Raw genomic sequence first — 22,016 nt, forward strand, 5'->3', positions numbered from 1 at the left:
TTGTGTACATTTTATGTTTCAACAGTCTACAGACACAAAGCCGACACGACATATCGTCTCGAAAACTCGAGAGAATCTTTCCAAATCTTTCCCAATTTAATTTCCACATACCCCACATTTGTCGATCTTTCGCAGACTGCCGGAATGGCCTTTGTAGCGCGTCGGAGTAGCGATGGCTCGGTGGTGGATCGCCAGCAGGTGTCTGGTCGGGGAACAGTACGTCCAGCTTCCCAGTCGGACATTAGTGATGAGGATTCGTCGGAGTCGGTGCTGGGCTATACAAACCGCACCTATGGAGCTCCCACAGTTAGGTATGTTGGCCAGGATGAAGATCGTGACGCGATGGAACCTCAGCTAGATGATGAGGATTTTGTGGATTCACTGGGGGATCATGCCGACAACTCGGAAAGCGAGACGGATTCCATTTTGAGTTTCTGCAAGGAACTGGACGAGGAGGAGGCCAACGATGCATTGCTAAATGAAAGAATGAGCTTCACAGACGAGAAGGCGAAAGTTGTGGATAAAGCGAATGCAGATGATGTGTTTCACAGCGGCATGAACAAAGGCGATGAGGCGGCTGCCACGGACACGGAGACCGTGATGAACTTCGATCACGATGTGCAGAGCCTGAGCTCCTTAAGCAGCTGCACGCCAACAGTGACGCAGCGCTGTGAGGATGTCGACAACTTGGACAATATCAGCGGCAGGACATTTTTCAAGGAGGAAAAGTCGCAGAGCATTAACATCAGGACCTTCTGTAAGGATAACAAGCTGGATGGGCTGAGCGCCAGGACCTACCACAAGCAGGCCTCCTCGAAGGAGGCGAACCAGGGCCAGATTTCCAATCGGACATACAACCTGAGTTGCTCGGGCAATAATCGAAACCACGACGCATCCTCGATGTCCACCTGCAGCTGGTCGGACATGTACCGCGGTGCTCTGCAGCCCACCGATGGATGCAGCGGTATGCCCCCTCTGAGCCTGGCCAGCGCCGTCTCGGACTCGTCCACGTGCTACAAGCAGCTGGAGGAGCTTAAGGAACGCCCTGGCCCGCAGGCCTTCGAGGATTGGAAGGCGCGAAAGGCGGCCCAGAAGCAGAAGGATATGCTGGCCGCCAAGCAGGAGCGCGAGAAGCGGGAGGCGGAGGCAGCACTGCGACAGAAATATGCCCAGGAGCACTTCCAGGAGTGGTGTCGCCGCAAGGAGGAGGAGCAGCAGCGGCAAAAGCAAAAGAAGTCCTCGACCTGTAGCACCAGTTCGGGATCGGTTTCCGGCTCTAGCACCGGTCCTGCAAGGAAGGTGTCTCCCGAGAGCACAAAGAAGCGTCTGCAGGAGTGGGAGCGAGTCAAGAAGGAGCAGCAGCAACTGGAAAAAGAACGCCTCAACCGACTGCAGTCCAACAAGCAGAAGCTGGAGGACGAACGCCGTCAGCGGCGCCAAGGCGCCTGGCAGAACTGGATGAAACAGGTGGACAAGCGGGCCAAGCCGGTTCCCCTCAATCAGGGCTTCGACACGCTGCGCGGCACCATATCCAATATCTACATCAATCCCGTGCAGTGGGTGTCCAACATCGATCCGCAGGATTCGGGGCGCAGTCGTTAGAGTTCCTTGGAGCGCTCTCACATTCGTTTGTCCATCGCCATTTCACGCTGAAATGCATGCAAGACCTATGGGGACGACTGGTGCAGGAGGACGGGAGGAGATCGCCTCGGTTGCTGGGCCAGCAAAATGATTTTAATTCTACTACTACACATTATACACGAATTTTGATTAGTGGCGGTGGATCCCACTTTGTTTTACCTTCGCAAGTTACTCAATAAACTACAAGATCGGCAGCTTTAGCTGCATTTTGGTTTATATTGGGGGAAAATGTGTGTAATCGATCTTTTGATAACAAGAATAGTTATTAATATTTATAAACAAAATGTTAATTGACATTTCTATATATATATATTCTAACCAGCTTATTCTAGCCAGCTTAGTGCGTTCCATGAAGCGAACCCGTAACGATAACCTTTGACCCGGGCGTATTATGGCTATGCTCCTCCACCACCCTTGGCCCAAGGCCTAAGGACACTGCACTTCCTTGTTGGTCATTCTGTCCCTTTATTCTGGCAACCATTTCCGTGTTTGTTTCCATGCCCATCCCATTCTATTCCATCCAATCCACCCACAATTGTGTGCGTTTGTGTCAATTTCTGTTTTTATTATTTTTTTGCCCGGTCCATGGGGAGTCGGCAGGTGGTGAAGCAGGCTTAATTAAGCTTTTCTCCACCCACCCGGACCGTCCCAGTTTTATTTATGCAATTAACCAAAGCCTCGTGTAATATAGTCCCGTTAGGTAAAAATCTTTGATTAATTGTAGTTTTGTTTACACGATGGCAGAGCGAGTCAGACCTGATTATGTGGGCCATCATTTGACGGGGTCCAAAGGGGATTTTCGGGATGTGTGTGTGTGTGTGTTAGAGTCCTTTCAGGTGATTAGTACTTTAGTTGGCTGGCAATTTGTTTACACGTTCTGTGAGCTCGCCTAATCGCCAGCAGGCCTCTCGTCATTAGCACTATCATTACTTTGCGAGTTCCCGATAATGCTTTCATTTCAAAATATGGCTAAGATATGTACCTCAAACGAGCCTCCTTGGGCTAATTGTGTGGTAAGTGATAAATAAATGAGTGGCCATTTTGTGGCTTGTCAATTGAAACAAGTAGTTGGGCATTTCATTAGCTGCCACTTACTGAACTCGATGAACTTGTTCAGCAATGGATTACTCATATGCCTGCAACTTTGTACGGGCCACAAGTCCTTTTGCTGTCCTTTTTGTTGACGTTTTTGTAATTTTTATTTGCCATAAACCTCAATGTGAAATCGTTAAACTTAAGGACAACTGCTAAATGGGGTACTTCTCATATGGAGATGGCGTAATCACGGCTGGCACAATGACAAAATGCTCATGCGGTCCCTGATTTTTACGACTGGCCATAAATTAGGGAACCATTTTGGCCATAGGCTTGAAAACGGCAGAAAACGTTCTTGCCTGCAAATATTTAAAAGCATTTGCAAAGCATTTAAATAACAATTAAGGGCACGCACGCAGCCGCAAACAATATAAAACAATTATTGTAAAACAAAATCCACAATGCGGATTAGCGCACTTTTGCGGGTTCGTAACGTTTTAAATGCAAATCAAAGGCAGCAACAAAAAAAAAAACAATACAAACAAAAAAGAAATTAGTACGACTGCGAGAGCTTGCCAATAATTATAATAAATAACCACAGAAAATGTTTCGGAATGATTTCGCACCACAATTGAGAGCGAACAAAAGAAAATTAATAATAAATCTCAAAATGCTCATTAACTTAATTACTGTGTTTATTTTCATTGCCCTTCCTGTTCGCCATTGAGTTCCCCATTTTCCCCAGGACACGATTTTCCTCCTGTGTTGAAATGCTTTCCTTTTGTGCGTCACGCAATTTTTTGGGGCACCCTCCTCCTCCCCCCTTTCGGTTGATAAACAACTCAACGCCGAAAAAATAGCCGCAAAACATGAAGAAATTGCGCGTCTTTAACCTTAATGTGTATTTAAGTAATGTTAATTGTACTCAAGCTGCCAGATGCCATTCGCTGCCGAAAACTGGCGCCAGTGCCCGAATTTCCTTTTTTACTCCTGGCTCCACCAACTTGTAATTATGCTAATATATAAGTTTGCTCCGGGTGGCGTATCTAAACTCGTGTAATTGCGCACACTTAATTGAATTTACAGAATGTGGAGTAAGCAAGCTAAGGATTATGTAAGACATTTAAACAAATTGTAGAAAAGAACAATAATCGTAAGTTTTATGAGCTAAAACTGTGTCAGTAAGCTTGATTTATATGTAGTGATCAAAAGTATAGAAATATTCCCATGGGTTATGTTATATGTTATATATTATATTGAATTTTCTATTTTAAAGTTAAAGAGCCCATTTTCACATTGAATACTTGACATGCATGGGAATTAAATATTTTTCTTATTTTTTATTTTTTTAGCAAGCCAACGTGCAACGCCATAATAGCGCTGAAAAACATTTTGACATTATTAAAATCGAAACTATTTAGGTCATTTGGGCAATGGCTTCGGTTAACGTTGGCCAATCTCCGGTGAAGTAAATGCATATTTACAACACTTTAACCTTGAGATTTATATGGATTATATGCAAAAATGTCTGTCAGATATACCCATGGGTCATGGCACTCCGCCACTCGGGCCGGAAAAACCATGCGAGAGAAAAATCCATGAAAATGCAGTAAAGTGGAGGAAACAAGCAACTCACGTAAGCCAAATGGTGCTGCGGTTGCACCTGTTTTGGCATGTCTGAAAATTCCTGGAAACAAATGTAATAAAAACTAGCCGTAATACACGCGCGCACACACACATACACAAACAGGACCCAGCACACACACACACACACACATGTATGTACATGCACCCACACACTTACAGCGACTGGAAAGGGCTTTTATTAGCCGGAGCTTTTTGAAGAGTTTTCCGAGTTGTATTTTCTAATTTTGGCTTTGCTTTGATGGTTTGGTTTTGCGTGCTAGCTAGCACTTAAAGATTTCTTAATGAAAGCATTTTTTTTGTTTTATTTCAAATTTGTAGCCGCTTTTAATTTGTTTTTTTAGTGCCCAGTTAGACGTATTTGTAATTTATGCTCCTAAGCCCTTTTGCCGATTTAAAGTATCTTGCACATAACTGAGCTTTGGAATGCTACAAAACAATATATATATGTGTGTATTAAGCATACTTACGAAATTATATTAGTTCATATCAATTGCTGGTATTAGTATTAAAAGACGTGTTTTACTTAACCCTTTAAACTTTTGTTTATTTTATAAATATACCTGTCGATTCGATTCGGCAATTCGCTTACACTCTCATGTACATGTGATGCTTACAAATATTCGTTAATATTGGTATTTGATAAATATATATGTGTGAGTGTGTGTGTGTGTACATAATAGCGATTTAAACATAACTGATATACTTTGTATTTAACAATTTAATTTTGTCTGGAAATATACATTTAGCTATATTAAATGGAGCTTTATCCGCACTAAATCGTGAGATTAATTTGCGCATTAAATTTACGGCTTGCCTATACTTTTTATATATTACCTTTAAATTTACGAAATTAATGGATTGTTTGTTGAAGTTTAATCATACAAGGGAACGCATTAAATTAATTTCAATTTTAGATCGCTGAATAAATGAAATGTATTTTGTTGAACGATGCGAATAGTGTTAAACATTTTAAATGGGATCATAATATATTTGGAGCAACGAAGCGGAGTAAGAAGACCCAAAACATTTCGAATGGTTAAAGTTTTTGAAAACACAGCCAGCTGCTGAGCTTGTTAATTTATTTATGTTTTTACATTAAGCTTTTGGCGGATATCTAAATCTGTTTTGCAGTTTTGCGATATAGTTAGGTATACCGGTTAATATTTATATCTTGCAACATTACTTTTTGAATTCATTTCCCTTCCCTTTTGCCAACTTCCTGGTGACTTAAACTAACAAATTTAAATCAAACATCTGGTTTATACAAGTGTTATAATACATAGCGCCTTGCCTTCTCCGATTTATTTACCTGCTAGAGTTATACACAAAAACCTTGCAATTCGTCTATATACATGTGCCGTACCTGAAGTGCAATCTGCAATATTTTACAACGCGTTGCTCTGCTGGCTAAACTCGAACCTTAACTAGAATCCTACTGCTGCACAATCGCGCGATTGGGAATTAGGAATTAGGAAGCCTAGTTTGCTTACTGGCTACAGCTGGATTTGATATATGTAATTTCGCGTCGACGAACTTTAACTAAAAGCAGCCGCAACGAGCCATAAATCAGCACCAAGCAGCGTTTGGCATTGACAAACTCAATCATCATTGCACTGCCACAGACCGTGGCTCTTGCTCCAGCTTCGGCTCCATCTCTAGCTCACGCTCCATCTGCAGCTCCACCTCCGTCTGCTGCAGCAAGTTCAGATTTAGCACTGACTCCATGTCCATGTCAACTCGGCGTCTGTGTCAAACATGCGTCAGTGTTTGTGGCGGCAGTGTCATCTGAGTTGCCCGGATCACTCCCGCCGTCGCCAGTGACACAGCCACTGCCACAGCGACTGGCAGGAGCAGGAGCAGGACTCCGCCGAGGTCCTGGCGCCGCAGACTCCCAGCTGCGGAGTTTCCGTAAATGCTGTCAATGCTCTCCGCACCCAGACTCAAATCGGCTGCGGGAAGAGGAGACACTCGTATGTTAATGGCATCGCTGGGCAGCAGCGGAAATTGGATAAGGCTTTTGAGTGAACTGATTAGCTGGCCTGGTCGGGGATATGGTCAGGTTGCTGTTGGTTTAGGTCCAGAATCACAGGTACTTTTAAGTGATCGATTAATTGGACTTCGAAAGTTACAACTGATTTAACTATCCTAACTTACTCATAATGGTCTTTAAACCTTTTCGGGCCGAGAAAAAAGTTCTTCTCATTCCACTTACTCAATCGATAAAAAACGCATAGCTTGGGATTCAACTTTCGGCTAGGAAACGAACAGGAACGAATTTATTTGATTGTGGCCAAGTATTTACAAATCATTAAATGGCCACAATGCCAAGCCGAGCGTGTTTATTGATATACAATTACTCCGCAAGACCCAAAGGAAGTGAAACTTTTACCTGCTGCCTGCCCCAAAAAGTATGCTACGATTTGCCGCTCTGCTCCACATCCCTTACTTTTTGTGGGTCGCTCTGCTTTGCAAATTAGTGTGAAAATCTGTTAAACAGTGGGGCGGTGGGGGTGTGTGGGTGCTGCCCCCGTTTTTTTTATGGCTTTCGTCCCGTCTCAAGTGGCCTGTTAAGCTGGACCCAAACCGCAGGGCAAATGCTTGAAATATGGCCCATAACCCTAATCGGCACGCCGCACTCGCCGCAAGCCCTTCCATTTCCTTTTCCCTTCCTTTCGTTCGGCTCTCTTACCTTTCCTTTTGCCCGGATTTTCCATATCCTCGCCACTGTGCTCCTGGGCCCTGGCCGGATGATGCGACTCCGAGCTTTTCGTCCGCTTTTTGCCTGCGCAACGAGAAATGATCGAATTGCGGTTGAGTTTAGCAGCCAAGTATCTTTAAATTACTGTGCCGAAAAAGGATTCGAGTTTACAATGCATATTCATAATACCCTGTCGCTGTTTGTCGCTGTTTGCCGCCTGTCGGCTTCCCTCCTTTCCCCCAACAACTTTCACTCTGACCTCAACCACACTTCCATTCGCCTGCCAGCATTCACCTGATCCGTGGCGTTGACGATTTGAAACGGATTTGCATGGCGTATGAATTATTTATGCGTTTTTTTCCTCGCCTCGCCACTCGTTCGCCACCAGCTTTATATTTCCCATGATTCCTGCCACGCCCCGCCAGTCCGCGCCAACTTGAATATTTGCAGCTCATCTTAAATTTATGCCAAGTGGCTATTAAATTTTCCTTCTCTCGCGCATCTCCATCCCCATCTACTTCAACCAAAGCTGCTGCTGTTGGGTGGCACACTTCGAGTGCAGGGTATCCAGAGTGCTAAACTCCTGCCGCCGTTGGCGAACATGCAGCAATTGTCTTACAACTTATAAGGTAGTGCCCGAAAATACTGTCGAGTTTTGTTTTGTGCCACACTCACCTTTGTGCCGCGCCTCAAAGTTCTCCACATAGTTGACGGCATTCGGGGGAATTCCTGTGGGCGATAGAACACCGATCCTTAGCGCATCTGAACTATACCCGTAATGGGTTCTGAGAACTACTTACGATACAGCTTAATTGTGCCGTCCGTGTCGCCCAGGGAATTCTTGGCCACGCAACGGTAGGATCCGAATTCGGCCTGTGTGAGGGGATTTATGTGGAGCCGCATCGAATTGCGATAGCCGCCGATTTCCGTGACATTCGCGGAGTATTTGCCACCTGCGTGGAGGTAGGGCGTTTGATATCTGAGTTAATATTTCATTAAAATAATAAACTAATTAATATTTAATTGAAATTTTGCCTTATTTAATAATTAAATGCATGTCACGCGCACATCGACCGTAAGTACGGGCGGGCAAAAGTTTCAACAATGTTGCTGACAGGCATAAATTTATGCACGAACTCATGTCACACCGCAGGCCGAGATCAGAAGGGGGCTGCTGTGTGTGTGTGTGGAGTGGGGCTGATTCGGTTTTTCTGGTGTCAATTAAAATCTGCCAGAAACAAAATTGTAAATTAATTTAATTTCCAGTTATGACAACGACTGCGAATCCAGGCAGCCAAAGCAGGAAATCAGCAGCCAAGCCGCTTCTTCAAGCCATCGCATTGCCACTTTCACCGACAGGATGAAACCGCAGCACTGCGGTCCTGTCGACCGAGTATATATCCGTGTTAGTGCCGCGACTAAATCAGCTAATTAACAACTTTTTCGGTGTGTCTGCGTCTGTCGCGAGCAGCCTGCACTCGGCGGTCATCAGTTTGTTAGTCGCTAGTTGGCTGCCCGTGCGCTCCGGCGGGAAAGCCAACTTTTCCTCCAAGGGATTGGCGGCCAGGAGTCTGATTTGGCTTCGGTCTTCGGGCTTAGTGCTAATGTGCTAATGTGGTCGTCACGGTTTATGACCTCTTAAATGTCCCTTAGCACTCACCGAATGTGAGGTAATAAAATGTTGGCACTCAATTTAAATAGATAACTTTATGTGAAGCGACAAATTGTACACTCAAATTATGTACTTGACAGCTGTTTAAAGTGCAATTTTTAGCATCTAACTTATTACGCTTTAGTATTATTATCACAATTAGCAATGTATCTGATGGATGGATGGACTTTCGCCAACCAAATGGTTTTGATTCCATAGGAGTAAGTTATACTTTTATACTTAAGATTTACGATTATTTAGTACTATTTCTGACTTCTTACCTGGTGGCACAATCTCTCCACGTTCCCTGGTCCAGTAATTGATCGACTTGGGATATGCCTCCGATTCGCAGTCCAAAGTGACGCCCTTTCCTTCTACAGCGCCAATCAGTTGGTTCTGAACGGTGATCATCGGCGGGACTTGAATCGAAGTTACATATATAGTTATATTCCTAAATTGGTTCTATGTGGCTACTCACAGTGCACAACTAGCGTTATCCTTTTGCTCACCGATGGAGGGACTCCATTGGAGGCTATGCACAAGTAGGCGCCCATGTGATGGCGCCTAACATTCGGTATCACTAGATCAGTGCCTTCGATGCTCAAAACTGAAATAGAAATGAAAATTTAACTTAAATTTTATGCAAAACGGTTATTATTTTCTATTATTTAATCACAAGAAAACTTGAATACGTTAAGGAGCTTATTTCCTGCCGAAAAGCTTGACATCAAAAAGAACTCAGTTCGTTTATTGGCTCTAATTTCCTGCAGAAAAGTTCTAGGTTGGATAACCGGAAATACACAGTTGTAATTACCTTCTGGCGACAAAAGTGCGAACAAAACTTTGCCATTATTGCAGTAATAATAACATTTTTCTAAGCTCGCTAGGAAATGTGTGCAACTTCAGTGCTGCGCATTCAACAAAAGTTGAGTGCAACTCAACAAAATTATATGTACCAGATGCTGGGGACTTTTATAGCGTTGCTCAACACTTTGGTGTTTCGAACAAACACAAACATGCTGTTATCATGGCCGGGCCGAGATTGCTTTATATAAACGGCATTGGAGCTGGTTTAGGCCGGCAGCACCGCAGACGGCGATTCGAATGAATGTGGCTATGTTTGGGGGCGCCGGAAGCGGAAGTGCTGGCTAGTTTGCGCTTGATATTGTTGGGTAAGGTTGTGGCACATAATAATATGCTGATTTTTCGTTTATTGATTTGGCCTTTTGAGCCACGGGTCCATTTTAGCCCGACCGAGTCGCTTATTAGCCGAACTCCGCGGCCAGTTAAAATTTTTTTTCCTGTGCCGCTTTTCCGACGGTTCACAGTGCGGTCATTAAACGTAATAGCCACGAAATACGTGTAATTTTGTTTGAGCCCGCCACGGCATAAAACTTTACTTCTGTTCGGCCGATTTCATTTTATTTCAGAGCAGCGGCCAACGAACACGTAACGAAATAATCAAATTTCAAATGAAACAAACTTTTTCCAGGGAAACAAAAGGGGACTTCAAACAATAGAGAATGTGCAAATGGAATGGGAAATACTCTTTTTTGGCTCACAAAATTTTTAATTTAAATAATGACATTTTATAACTGTTTTTATTTTGTACTTGTACTAATTAAGTTACTCACGTGTGCTATCTTTAAACACTATTACTATTTAAAACGAATTATTTATTTAATGATTGTATCCATATCAAATAGCATAACTATGGAAATTTGATGGTAAAGCTTCATATAATAAACTCTTCATCACCGACTAACTTTATGCCCCCGCTGACTGCCAATCTAGTCTAGCCCTCCTCTGACTTGCCGCACACAAAAACAGACGAACGAGTCCTGGGAAATGGAAGTGGAAACCCCCGCTTTTCCAGGGGCACTGCAGTTCCCGGACAGGAAGCAGACTCGTTTGGCCGAGAAAGGGCTGAATTGGGTGGCAGCCATTTAAGCCCCGGCGAAAAGGTCATTTCGCCAGCTTTTTGTTCTCTGTATGCTGATTTTTTTGCATCCTCTCATTTAGCCGTATGAGTTTTTTCCGTTTTACGTTTGCTGTTTCGGGGGTTTTCAGGTTTTCCGGGGATCTCTTCTGCAGCACCTTTGATTTGAGTTCATTTATATTATTGCATTGTGTGGCCTATGGTGTACATACATTTCTTTTGAGTCTTCCCTTTCAACATTAATGCATTATGGCTCAATAACATTTTCGGAATTAAAGTTAACTCCCTTCCAAAATATAAGCGTATACAAGGGATTGCATACTTGTTTGGAGTATTAAATAAAATAATATAATATATTATATTATAAATATAAAATAATTATAATATATTTTACGAAAAATAAATACCTTTAACTTTCTTTAAATACCAAACTGTATACAAACTCGTTTTTGGTGCTGGCAAACTTTCCAAATTAAGAACTTGAATTGCAACTCCTCTCAACTGAGAATACTTCAAGGCCAATTAGCAAATCTGGTCCGGCTGCAACCGCCAGTTTGCCGCCACCAATGATCGGCCCCTAACCATTTGCTAATTCTGTCAGTCAGACGTCATCATCATCAACGGGCAAACGGCCAACAGGAGGGGGCACAGCTCTGCATGCTGGCCACTCTGCCGTCTGCATGTGCAGGTGGCATGGCCACGAACTGGGACTGCCACCCATCGGCCCCTTCAGCCTGCCATGCTGGCAAGGACCACCCACACACTCGATAGCCTTGGGCAGGACTCTCTAGGCCGAGTCCTGCCTGCAGCTATAACTGCTGATGGCCAACTGGGTTGCCGCTGCCTTTTTGTGTAAAAGTACTCCAAAATGTTGGATGGCAGGGCTCATTCAGGCAGTGGAGTCGGGAACAACAGCACAGGTACTTACAAATCAGAAGCGCGGGCGCCAATGGGGGCGGGGGTGGTCCAACTGTACCGTGAGAAACGGAAATAAAAGCTATCAGCAAACTGAACCAGCATGAAAAAGCAGCTCAAAGGAGGGTCAGACCCTAAAATATTAGTGTCCTGAGATCTGTAGGTTCGTAAGGACGGATACGGCTCGGCTATTGATCCTGATTAAGAATGTAGTAGAGAATATAGCTAATAATCTACTAAAAGCTAATTCACTTAAGGCTTTACTTAATAACTTTTTGAAAATCTTAATAGTGCGCTCAAATTGTTTGCAGTGCAGGAGCCCGGTATACCAAAATACGAGCCTCAACTTACCCTCCTCTCCGGTGGCCAGCTCGATGGGCACTCCACTTTCGCGTCGCCATGTAATTGTCGGCTCTGGCGAACCGGTAGCAGCGCATTTGAGCGTCACGTTACTGCCCTCGCGAACGACCATGTCCGTGCTCGTAGGATAATCTAGGATATCCGGCGGTACTGCAGCCATCGGCCATCGGATTGCCATCGAGGTCGGCAGACGTTTGTCGCGGTTAGATAATATTTATAGCAAACATTACAAAAAGTCCACATGTGAAGAAGAAAGAGAGAAAAGGAGAAGGGCGGGAATCAGAGGGAGCGTTTTAAATAATTTAAGTTTGTAATTCTTCATTTAAATAATTAGCTCGGACTGTACAGGTCGGCGATGGCAGTGATTCATTCGGACCCACCGTCACCAGCAAAGGATACTCCCGCTTGCATTCGATGCCCCAGCGAAATGGGAAGTCCGGTCCTCGCGTTCGCCTTTGTTTTAAGGACAAACTTTTCGCATGTCCTGAAACACACAAATTATTACAGCCGTAGCTGCGGTAAGGACAACGGACCACGGACAACGGACGGACACCCACAGCGGAAAACCTATGAACCGTGAAAACGTAATAATACGAGGAGAAGCGAGTGGTGGAACATGGGGCTGGTCCCCGGATTGTATGCATATAATATCCCGCAATTATGTGGTCGGTAAATGACCAAAAAATGTGCTGGTGTTGACAAACAGCTTGTTACGCTCGGCAGCGAGTGAGTCAGTCTGTGCGCCACTGGCCGGTGACCACTGGATGGTCATTAAGTGCCCAAGGTTAGCCTGGTAGCGGGAAAATTGCAGCCCCAGAAAACTGGTTGACCGGTTGTGGTGGTGGTGGCTCTGTGGCTCTGCGTTCACGAAATCCATTCGGAACCTTCTGAAAACAGGGTGGGGCATGGTAAGTGAAACCATTGAAGGCGGCCCATTGCAAGACGATTGTGATATGAGTTTCATATTGTGTGAGAGTTTGAATTAAAGCTTTAATTGCTAACTGGTATTTTGTGTGGGAGAAACAAATTTTTGGAATCTGCATTTTTCATCTGCTAAAATGTCGCAACGGGCGGCAGTCATATGAGTATAAGCTCGTCCTGCGTCCACATCCTGGATGAGGGTACGTGAGTGAGCGGCACACAGCACAGTGGACAAGAGGGGGCAGGCATTGGAAATCGGAAAAGGTGAGAGCTCTGCCGCTTCCGCTACGGTTTGTCGTCGACTATTTAACTGCACTCGGTCACGAAAATCATCAGGAGCGACCACCGTCCACGGGCCACCCTCCACTTGTTCGAAACTCGAACGTTTCCCGTGGCCGATTTTCGATTTTTCGCCTACCCTCGAATTTCCCTCGAAACCATTTCGAGCGGCTTACAGTGGGCAAAAAAGTGTGGAAACCTGACTTGGTTCAGAAAACCACTAACATTGCAGCAGCTACAATAGTTATCAATGAAACCACTCAAACAGATGAAAAGATATTTTATTTCATTATGTTAATTACTGTTTTGAATTTTTCTCAATTTTGACCCACTGTGCAGCGCCCGCTGATTATCCAGTGCAAATACACACAGTTGATTATACTTTTTCGTGTTTGCCGGTGAATGCCGCGCCGACTGCAATGGTGGCTAAAATATTTAGCGCTTTGATTTAGATTTGCCAGCGAGAGGTATTTAGGCAGTTCAGTAGGCAGCTGGGAACGGAAAACGGGAAACGGGCAATGGGTAATGGGGAATGGGGCCAGACCACAAATGGACAGCCCCAATGTGCCCGGCGAACACTTCATAGGCTGCAAGCATTTCTTACGATGCCTCCATTCCGCTGCTGCGTTGCCGTTTTAATTCAAAATCAACAGTTTCTGCGGTTCAGTGGACGGTTAAACATATTTAAGCACTCGCCCCGTTGGCGGAGTTGCTGGTGGATCCTGGGGGATCCTGGTGCGCCGAATTAGCCGGTGGAATTTAATAAGCCACGGAACTGCACACTGGCAGCGGGGGGATGGTGGGTCAGCAGAAAGGTTTTGTTTAACGCATTTCTTTTCCCATTTTCCCCATTTAATTTTTTAATATTTTTGTTTCATGGAATACGGTTCGAACAATGGGTGTTCCAGTCCTGGCAACGAGGCGTATGATTGTTTGACAACCGAAACGTAATGAGCAATAAACAAACCGCCCACAATCCACTTACCCACAACGTCGAGGTAGCCCATTTGGCTTTTCATCGGATCCGTGTTGATTTGGCACATGTACCTGAGATATTACCAATTATTATGACGAATCTCTGAATTCACTTAGTGTGCATACCAGCCTTTGTCCGACTCCTTAATGTCCTTAATGCGCATTGTCCATGTTTTGTGCTCCGAGTTGGCGATGCCAATGCGTTGGTTTTTTGTTATAACGTGGTTTTGGATCGTTAGGATTGTCTGGGTGTCGACCCGAAGCCACGCAACCTGTGTTCCAAAAAATGTATTGTATTTAAAGTTTTTATGTGCGGACTTCCATAATTTAAGACATTATTAAGTAGGGTGTTATGAGATGATATAATAGTTTTTTGAGAGAAATGTGTCTTAATTGCTAATCTTACACACACTGTAGACTTTAAATCTCTTTCATATTTTTAGCTATAATAATCACGGGCGCTAATTTTGCCAGAAATAGAGGCAGGACTATCATTATTGTCGCATTTAACTATAGTTCTATAACTGTAATCAAATTCCTGGGATATCATTATCAAACAAAAAGTTGCTATTACACGGCGTCATCGTGAATCAAACTCCCAAATTGAACACACATAACTAGCATGCAACGCTGTTCAATTATACACGAAAAATCTATTCCCAGAACTATTCAAGAAATTTTAACCATACACACGCACACCCAGCCACACAGTCCCATGGAAAAGGTCGTAATTGTACAATTACCCAGGTAAATTATTATGCGATAAAGCACGCAGCTTGTAAGTCAAAAAGCTGAAATATTTTGAATACGGTTAGCTGGAGCAGGCCAGCCCTTTAGCTCTTTACAGGATCGAGGCTCGCATGTGAAAATGAACTGGGTCCTCCATTTCCCACTCCATTCAGCCGACATGTCAACACGTGAAACTATTTGACTTATTTGTGAAAGCGCATATTTTAGTGTGCACATAAATAAATTAAGCACTGGCTAATATCCAGCCGTGTTCAATCGAAGGCTAATGAAATATTTTCGGTGAAATTGAATTTGGGTTTGGTTTGGGTCCCAGAGCGCTGTCAGCATAAAGTAAGTAATTACACCCAAGTGCCTGCTCAATTATCTTTGAGCGGAACATTGCTTAATTGTGCACGGCACTGACTGAGGGATGGCCTTGTCCCATCCTCCCACTTCCCTTCACCGCACTTTCATCCCCTTCTACACAAACAGGACAGGGATGCGGAGTCGGTGGCCCACACCGGCGAAGTGAGAGGACAAAGCTTTCCACTTCAATGGAGATCTACTCGTACATTTGCTGTTACCTGGCGGGAAGCTGGATACGGATACGGATACACTGGCTCCCCCATCGAGACAAACGAATGCAAATGCAAACACAAATAAAAACACAGACACTGGGGGAGCAAAAGGACTCCACTCCGGGATCCGGCATCCGGAGAGCGGAGTGCGGAGTCCGAAGACCGGACTAGCTTAACACGTCCTCATTCATATTTCAATTACTTTTTATGTGATTTTCGCTTTTGTCATCCAGTAAGCCCGGCATATCCCTATTTATGTTTTTATTTTCACTTTCATTCCGACTGCCATTCAACTCTTGTTGCCCGCTTTTGGGTGTCGAGATTTGGTCTTTGAGATTACACGGCTCATGGGGATGGAGAAGGTGATTGGGGATGGGAATGAGGATGGTGAAATGTTAATGAATATTAATGCGGCCGGTTTCGGTTTTGTGGCTGCTTATTGAGTGTGTAATTGAGCCCACGGTTTAAGCGCAGTGGATGCGGATGCGGATGCGGACCGAGCTGATTTGCTAATTTAGGTTCAGCTATCAACGAATTGGTTTCCCCTTCCCCGAACTCACCTTATAAGGTCCCAGGTCCTGGACGACGCATGTGAGGAAGGCATCACGTCCCACGGGCGCTGTCATATTCACAATTGGAGAACTAAATTTGGGATCAACTGTAATAAAGTCGAAGGATATTCGTGTTAGCAGCGCCATCATGCTTGATTGCCAAATAATTGGAATATAATGCAGTGTATGGAATATGATGACAGCTAAATAAAAACATAACATTTATGTCAGATTCGGAATATTATTAGATGTGTGTGTTTGGGAAATTGTCAAACGGCGGATGGCAATGAAGTTATTAATGTCGAATAATGACACATTTAACTAGCTCGCAAAATATCTATTTGTGAATGCCTCGCGGCAATATTTCGAAGTTTCTGTCAGCGTTAAATCACAATACATAAGTAATCAAATCAAATTAGCTGATAAATGTTTAAATTAGAAAAATGAATGGATATGAGCGTGAACAAAAAAAAAAAACAAACAAAACTATCAGTCTTTGTTGAATAATTAAAATGTACCATTTCTTGGAAGACTTTAAAATAAATAGGGACTTACCTATTACTTCAGCTGGCACCTCCACTCGCTGAGGATTACATTGTTGACTCATGAGGATTAGGAGCAGAATAACATTTAACGCACAGGCTTGTTTACGGCATTGACAGAAGTTTGATTGCATTTTGAATATATGGGCTTTACTTTCTTTGATTGAGTTTATTAATGACCGGAAACCATTAAGTTGTCGTATCGGATATTTCCTTTAAAGCTAGTCTAAGGAATCATGTAAAATAGGAGCATTATATACATATAGAATAGAAGTTATGTATCAAAGGATATAGCCACATTTTAGTAAGAATTCTTTGGGATTCAATAATGGACCTAAGGCCTTAATCATCATGGTGTAAAAAGAGAAACCAGAAGTGCTGATCCTGCCAGATAATCCCCAGCACCTATAAACGCTCCACATTATGGAGGAGGAGGAAGGGGAAGGAGGAGGAGGAGGGTCGAGTGGGCAATATCCGCGCGCCTCGTAATTGGCAGTCATTAGCGCGCCTCTAATGGCATCAACTTCTGGCCATTGCTGTTGCTATTTATGCGTGTAAACAGGCAACAGGGCAAAGTTCAACAAAAAGTACTTGAAAACAGAATCAAAACTACGAAACAATGGCAAACAATAATCGCGATGCCGGTTGAAAATACGCCAAATTAAAAGTTTCAAGTTTAAATCCGAAAGCCGGAGGGCCAACGGCCTTCCTCTCCGGACGTATCCAGTGCCCCCGGGGCCCAGTTCGTAGCATATTTCCTTCTCCGGCCGGAGAACAGTGCTCTTGGCTTATTTTGCGTGTTTGGGCTGTGTAAATTGTGCAGGCGAACAGCTGCCAGAAATTAACTACCAACCTGCAACTATCTTCTGGAAAAGGTGTTGCATGCTCTGACTCTCTATGCTCATTTCATTTTAGCCTCGTTCTCCGTTTTGTTTCACGGCTCTTAAACGTGGCCGGTGGGCAAACCTGTTTACGGAACGGAAATGAAATGTTTCGTTGGCAGCCGCAACGCTGTGAACTCGTAAATAAAGCATCAAATCGTGCATCTTTACGGACTTCTGATGGGTCTGAAATAGTTGGGCTTTATGCCGGAGTTAAGTTCAGTTCACCTTTTCCATTTTAGAAGCTTGCCCAGGTGACATGAACGACACAACTTTTGCCGGCAAATGTTGCCCAATGCAGTTGTAATCAGACTTTTGCGTTAATGGTTTATTGGGCTATGAGCATGCATCGCAAGAGCTGTTCAAATAGTTATTGGGTTGGTCAAAAACATTTGCTAGGTCTATAGTTAAGAGGCTCCAACCGATGATAGTCATTTGAATTGATAGTTAAATTGCTGTTGTCTACAAAAATTTTTATTTTTTTTTTTATTAATATTTATTAAGTGAAGAATTCGTACATCATAATATTGTATCTTAACATCACAGTGTGTAAGAAACAAAAGTTACAATCGTTATGGGCTGAGTTACTCGCTTAAATTCTCTGGTCAACTTCTGTGGATTACTTAAATTACTATTGATAAACTGAGATTGAACCCTATATTTCTGTCCAAGCTATTTTTACAGAACACTTAAAACTAAAACTAGAGGCAATAATAGAAGGGTGCCTGCCCATATTTCAATATGTTTGAAAGTCCGCCCTTATGATTGGGGAACCTTGATTAACTTTCCAGCTGACTCGGCCATGAGCCTGAACATGCAAACGATTTCGGGTTTGGAAAAATAAAAGTCTACTTTCTGGCGGCCGCAAACTGACAGGAACCATTTTAAACTGACATTTCATTAAAATTCCTTGTCCCCTCCCTTCGAGTTCGTATTGATTTTTTCATAATTTAGCGGAATTGAAAGCAAAGTTGCCGGCATGTGTGCTATGTGTCCTTTGTCATACACAAACACACACACACACTCTCTTACAGACACACACACATTTAAATCCGCATTGCATGCCCAGAAAAGTAGACTACAAAAGACAACAGGCAAGCGACAGCACTGCAAATGGTTCCGGGGAGGGGGTGGCGGTGGAGCTGGAACGGCGGTAGGCACTAAAAATGTCTAGCAAATGGGCCTGGCAATATTATTAATAATTTAGAGCATGCGGGCCACGTCAGGAGTCGGACTCGGAGTCAGGGACAGGTGATGGCTCTCTGGCTTTAGGCTTTAGGCCCACGGCCTGACCACAATCCGAAGCCATATCGAGGCGAATGTGTCGAAAGTACCTCCCCGCTTCTGGCGGGCAGCACTCTTGGATGTTTGGTGCCATTGGATATTGATGGCGATGTAGATCACTGATGTTTATTAATTATCACGAGTTAAAGGTTTTGCTTTTCCTAATTGGCACAACAGACTACACTGACAAAATAACTTCATTCATTCATGTACTCTCAATAATTATTGAATTCAAGTAAATATAACCATTGTATTTCACATTCTTCTTTAAATATATAAAATTTAAAATATTTTGTAAAATATAAAGGCGAAAAAAAGTATTTAAACAAAGTGAAAATTCATTTGAGGACTGTGGGGAATGCTTAAATTGACTTCAAGCTATTTTCCAAGCAAATGTGTCATTTATTTCCCATTTTGAAGTTGCTAAATCGCCTTCCTAAATCCTTTTCCTGTACCTATTTTGTTACCAGCTTTAAGTACAAATAGCTTCGTATCATCAAAGCTCAAAAAAAAAGGAAAATATTTATGGCAAATAATAAGAGGTGCTCATGGCAACTTTGTAGTGTCCAGGCCATATATTATTTTTATGGTTTCGGACATGCACAGACCCTTTTTCTCCATAGCTCCAATGTGTATAATCAGCTTCTGAATTATGGCAAATTTTCAGTAGCCAAATCCCCCCACTACAGTTTACTTGGAGCATTGGAGCTTTGGCATTTTTCCCTTTAAAACAATAATGCTGACAGGTTTCAGCCGACTGAAATTCAATTTCCAGTGCAAACATTAATTAACACGTGATAAATATCCCGCTCTATCGCGATGGTACTTCGACATTTTTCAGAATTATTCACCGTCTAGCTTTTCATTTTTTAATCCGGCCCAGAAAAGGGCAGCCCAGTTAACGGACCTTGCATAAAATTTGCATAACTCATAGTGTTCGGCTGGCAGCGCCTTCTAGAAACCAGAGTTTCGCTCGGATTTTCACAATTTTCTCCTCCGCTCGCTTTCCAGCACGGAAGTTGATTATTATTGCTTGTTATTAACAACAGCAACAACAATGACAGGAAAAATCCAACTCCTCACATGCCGGCCATTATGTCAAGCCGACTGCAGGAGGAGGCCTTGCCAACCATTTCGATATCGCTCTGGGGGCAATTGGAATTCTTCTTATGCAATTGATACTGGAGAGCAGGCGGGGGAATTCGAATTAAGGATATTGCGAAATCGTAGCAGAACAACAGGGCTTTCAATCTTGAGTCAACATGTTTTAATTTCCATATACATATATACTCTCTGCCCCACCTGGAGCGTGCAGCATCGGCTGTGGGCGCCAACTGAAATCACAATCGAGCAGATAAAAACTGATCAGAAATTATATGTAAAATGCAAATGATAGAGAAACGCCATAAATCGAAAACAGGCAACATCATGCCACCCCGGGGGAAAAACACCGAATGTGGGGTGTTCACTGTATTTCCGGTTCGGCCCAAAAGCGCTGCAACATATTTGCAACAAATGGCCAGCCAGCAGCAGACAGCAAATTGGCATGGAGCGTCGAGGGTTTGTCCTGCGCTTTATGGATATCAATGAACTTTAAATTACACTCGGGCAGCCGTGAAACATAAAATATGCAATTGTTGCCCATGTGGCCTAAACAGTGCACTCCTGCCATACGGGGACACACTCGTAATAAACAGCGTCGAGTGGCGCGCCAGACACATTCGCATTTGTAGGCAAATTTCAGGATATACACACACACACACACGCATGCAGCTGGCAAATGGCAAATCATGTGACGAGCATTGACCGCCGAGGGTGGCCCGATTGTTGTTGCTTCATAAATAACTCGGGCTTTGCTCTTTTTACTTTAAATATAATTACAGCAAACACGCACTGACGGCAAATGTCGCCAAAGTCGCGGCTAAATTGCCAACAAGCGGCTAAAAACGCGCGCGACTCAACACGCGAGCGAATTCTACTTGTTGTCGATTTGGCCTGGCCGAAATCGCTGCCAAACTATTTTCAAATGCCTTCACTTGCCGCAATCACAGCCAGCGATTAGAAAAAGGATTCCTGGTTTTTCCTGGCTTTCTTTCAAAAGTCTTGCATGCATGCAGATTTTAATTGAAATCCGTATTTATTCTAATAGCTGCAACATAACAACCTTCTTCAGAGCATTTTCTCGGCTATTTTGTATTTTTCTTGAAACTCCAAATTGCACATGTCCTGCGGCTGAGCTGTCCTGATTTTCTGAGAATCCTGTCGAAAAATTCACAGCATCACTTCGAATCACTTGCAGCACGAATGCAACACTTGGCGGCAAAAAACACACGCGATTCCGTTGGGGATTCTGCTTGCCGTATGCAGCAGGATATCGAAGGACTAAAGGCCAACCGCACGAACCGAGCGCCGTCGATGTACTGAAGCCAGCGATTCCGAGGGCCAGCAAAGTCTCGTGGAACGGAACGACTCCCAGCGACTGCCGAGCGATGCCGAAGATGCTCCTTTGGCGAATCGTCGTCGTTTTGGGGGGACGGGCATGGGCGCCCCAGTGGGTGGGTGGTGTTTTTTAGTGGGCGCCCGGGGGGTGGGCAGCGACCTCGCGAACGAATCAGACAACTGTGATTTTTGTTGTTGCTGGGCCACATTTTATTTTGCTTTTTGTTGGCGGGCGCTTTTCACTTCGTGGTGCTTCTTTTTTCCTAACATGCTCTGCGCGTGTGTGTGTGCGTGTGCTGCCCAATGGGGGGCGCGCTCTCGGCTCGGTTGAACACGAGTTGAATGGCATTGAAAGCCGGGGAAATTCTCTCGCCATACTTTTGGGCGCGTGAAACTGGAGGCTCGCATTTATGAATGAAATGTGTGGCAAAGGAAAGGGTTAACCCTTCTCGGTTGGGTGAAGGGATGGTGAGAGCGGGGGCTGATAGTAAGTAAGTGTGTGAGATGGAGAAATGAATTGTTATTGGTCATATGGCGCTTGAATATGAGCGAGGGAATTATCACTTGCAATTCTTACAAATGCAATAAGTGCTACAGATTATTGCCACAGGAAAATACTATATATTTTGACTTGTAGTTGGATAAAAAGGAACTAAAGCCATCTGCAAGATGATCTTTCGCTTGCATCTATTTTGGATCCATTTTGCGGGATTCTTTTAATTTAAATCAATATAAAATTTTTGAAAATGTCTGCTTTTTTGTTATTTACATTACACTTACATGTATTTATGTTGTATTTATGTATGTATTAATAAAAAACAATGTTTCAAAGGTTGACAATACTTAAAATTAAGGCCGTATTTAAAGGGAATCTTAAACCTAACTGAAATTTGTTTGAATTTCTCAATCACAAATTTTCTAATGATATAATTTATAGTAGATATGCAGCAA

General features: G+C 43.6%; 2 protein-coding genes across 2 annotated transcripts; one reads left to right on the forward strand and one right to left on the reverse strand.

The window, feature by feature from the left end:
• On the forward strand, positions 1-1,857 carry LOC6613506 (stress response protein NST1). The gene has a single exon (XM_032727576.1). It carries the CDS (start codon positions 145-147, stop codon positions 1,600-1,602), a length of 1,458 nt encoding a protein of 485 aa, XP_032583467.1. The 5' UTR covers positions 1-144; the 3' UTR covers positions 1,603-1,857.
• A 3,502-nt stretch (positions 1,858-5,359) lies between these two features.
• LOC6613507 (limbic system-associated membrane protein) lies at positions 5,360-21,041 on the reverse strand. The gene is made up of 12 exons (XM_032726898.1): positions 20,791-21,041; positions 16,475-16,687; positions 15,929-16,026; positions 14,188-14,333; positions 14,072-14,133; positions 11,878-12,036; positions 9,151-9,279; positions 8,954-9,091; positions 7,822-7,974; positions 7,697-7,750; positions 7,013-7,105; positions 5,360-6,272 (listed from the first exon to the last, which is right to left on the reverse strand). Exons 2-12 carry the CDS (start codon positions 16,593-16,595, stop codon positions 6,073-6,075), a joined length of 1,353 nt encoding a protein of 450 aa, XP_032582789.1. The 5' UTR covers positions 16,596-16,687; positions 20,791-21,041; the 3' UTR covers positions 5,360-6,072.
• Between the last annotated feature and the right edge of the window lie 975 nt (positions 21,042-22,016).

This window comes from Drosophila sechellia, chromosome 2L (genome assembly GCF_004382195.2).
Source record: "Drosophila sechellia strain sech25 chromosome 2L, ASM438219v1, whole genome shotgun sequence".
NCBI lineage: Eukaryota > Metazoa > Arthropoda > Insecta > Diptera > Drosophilidae > Drosophila > Drosophila sechellia.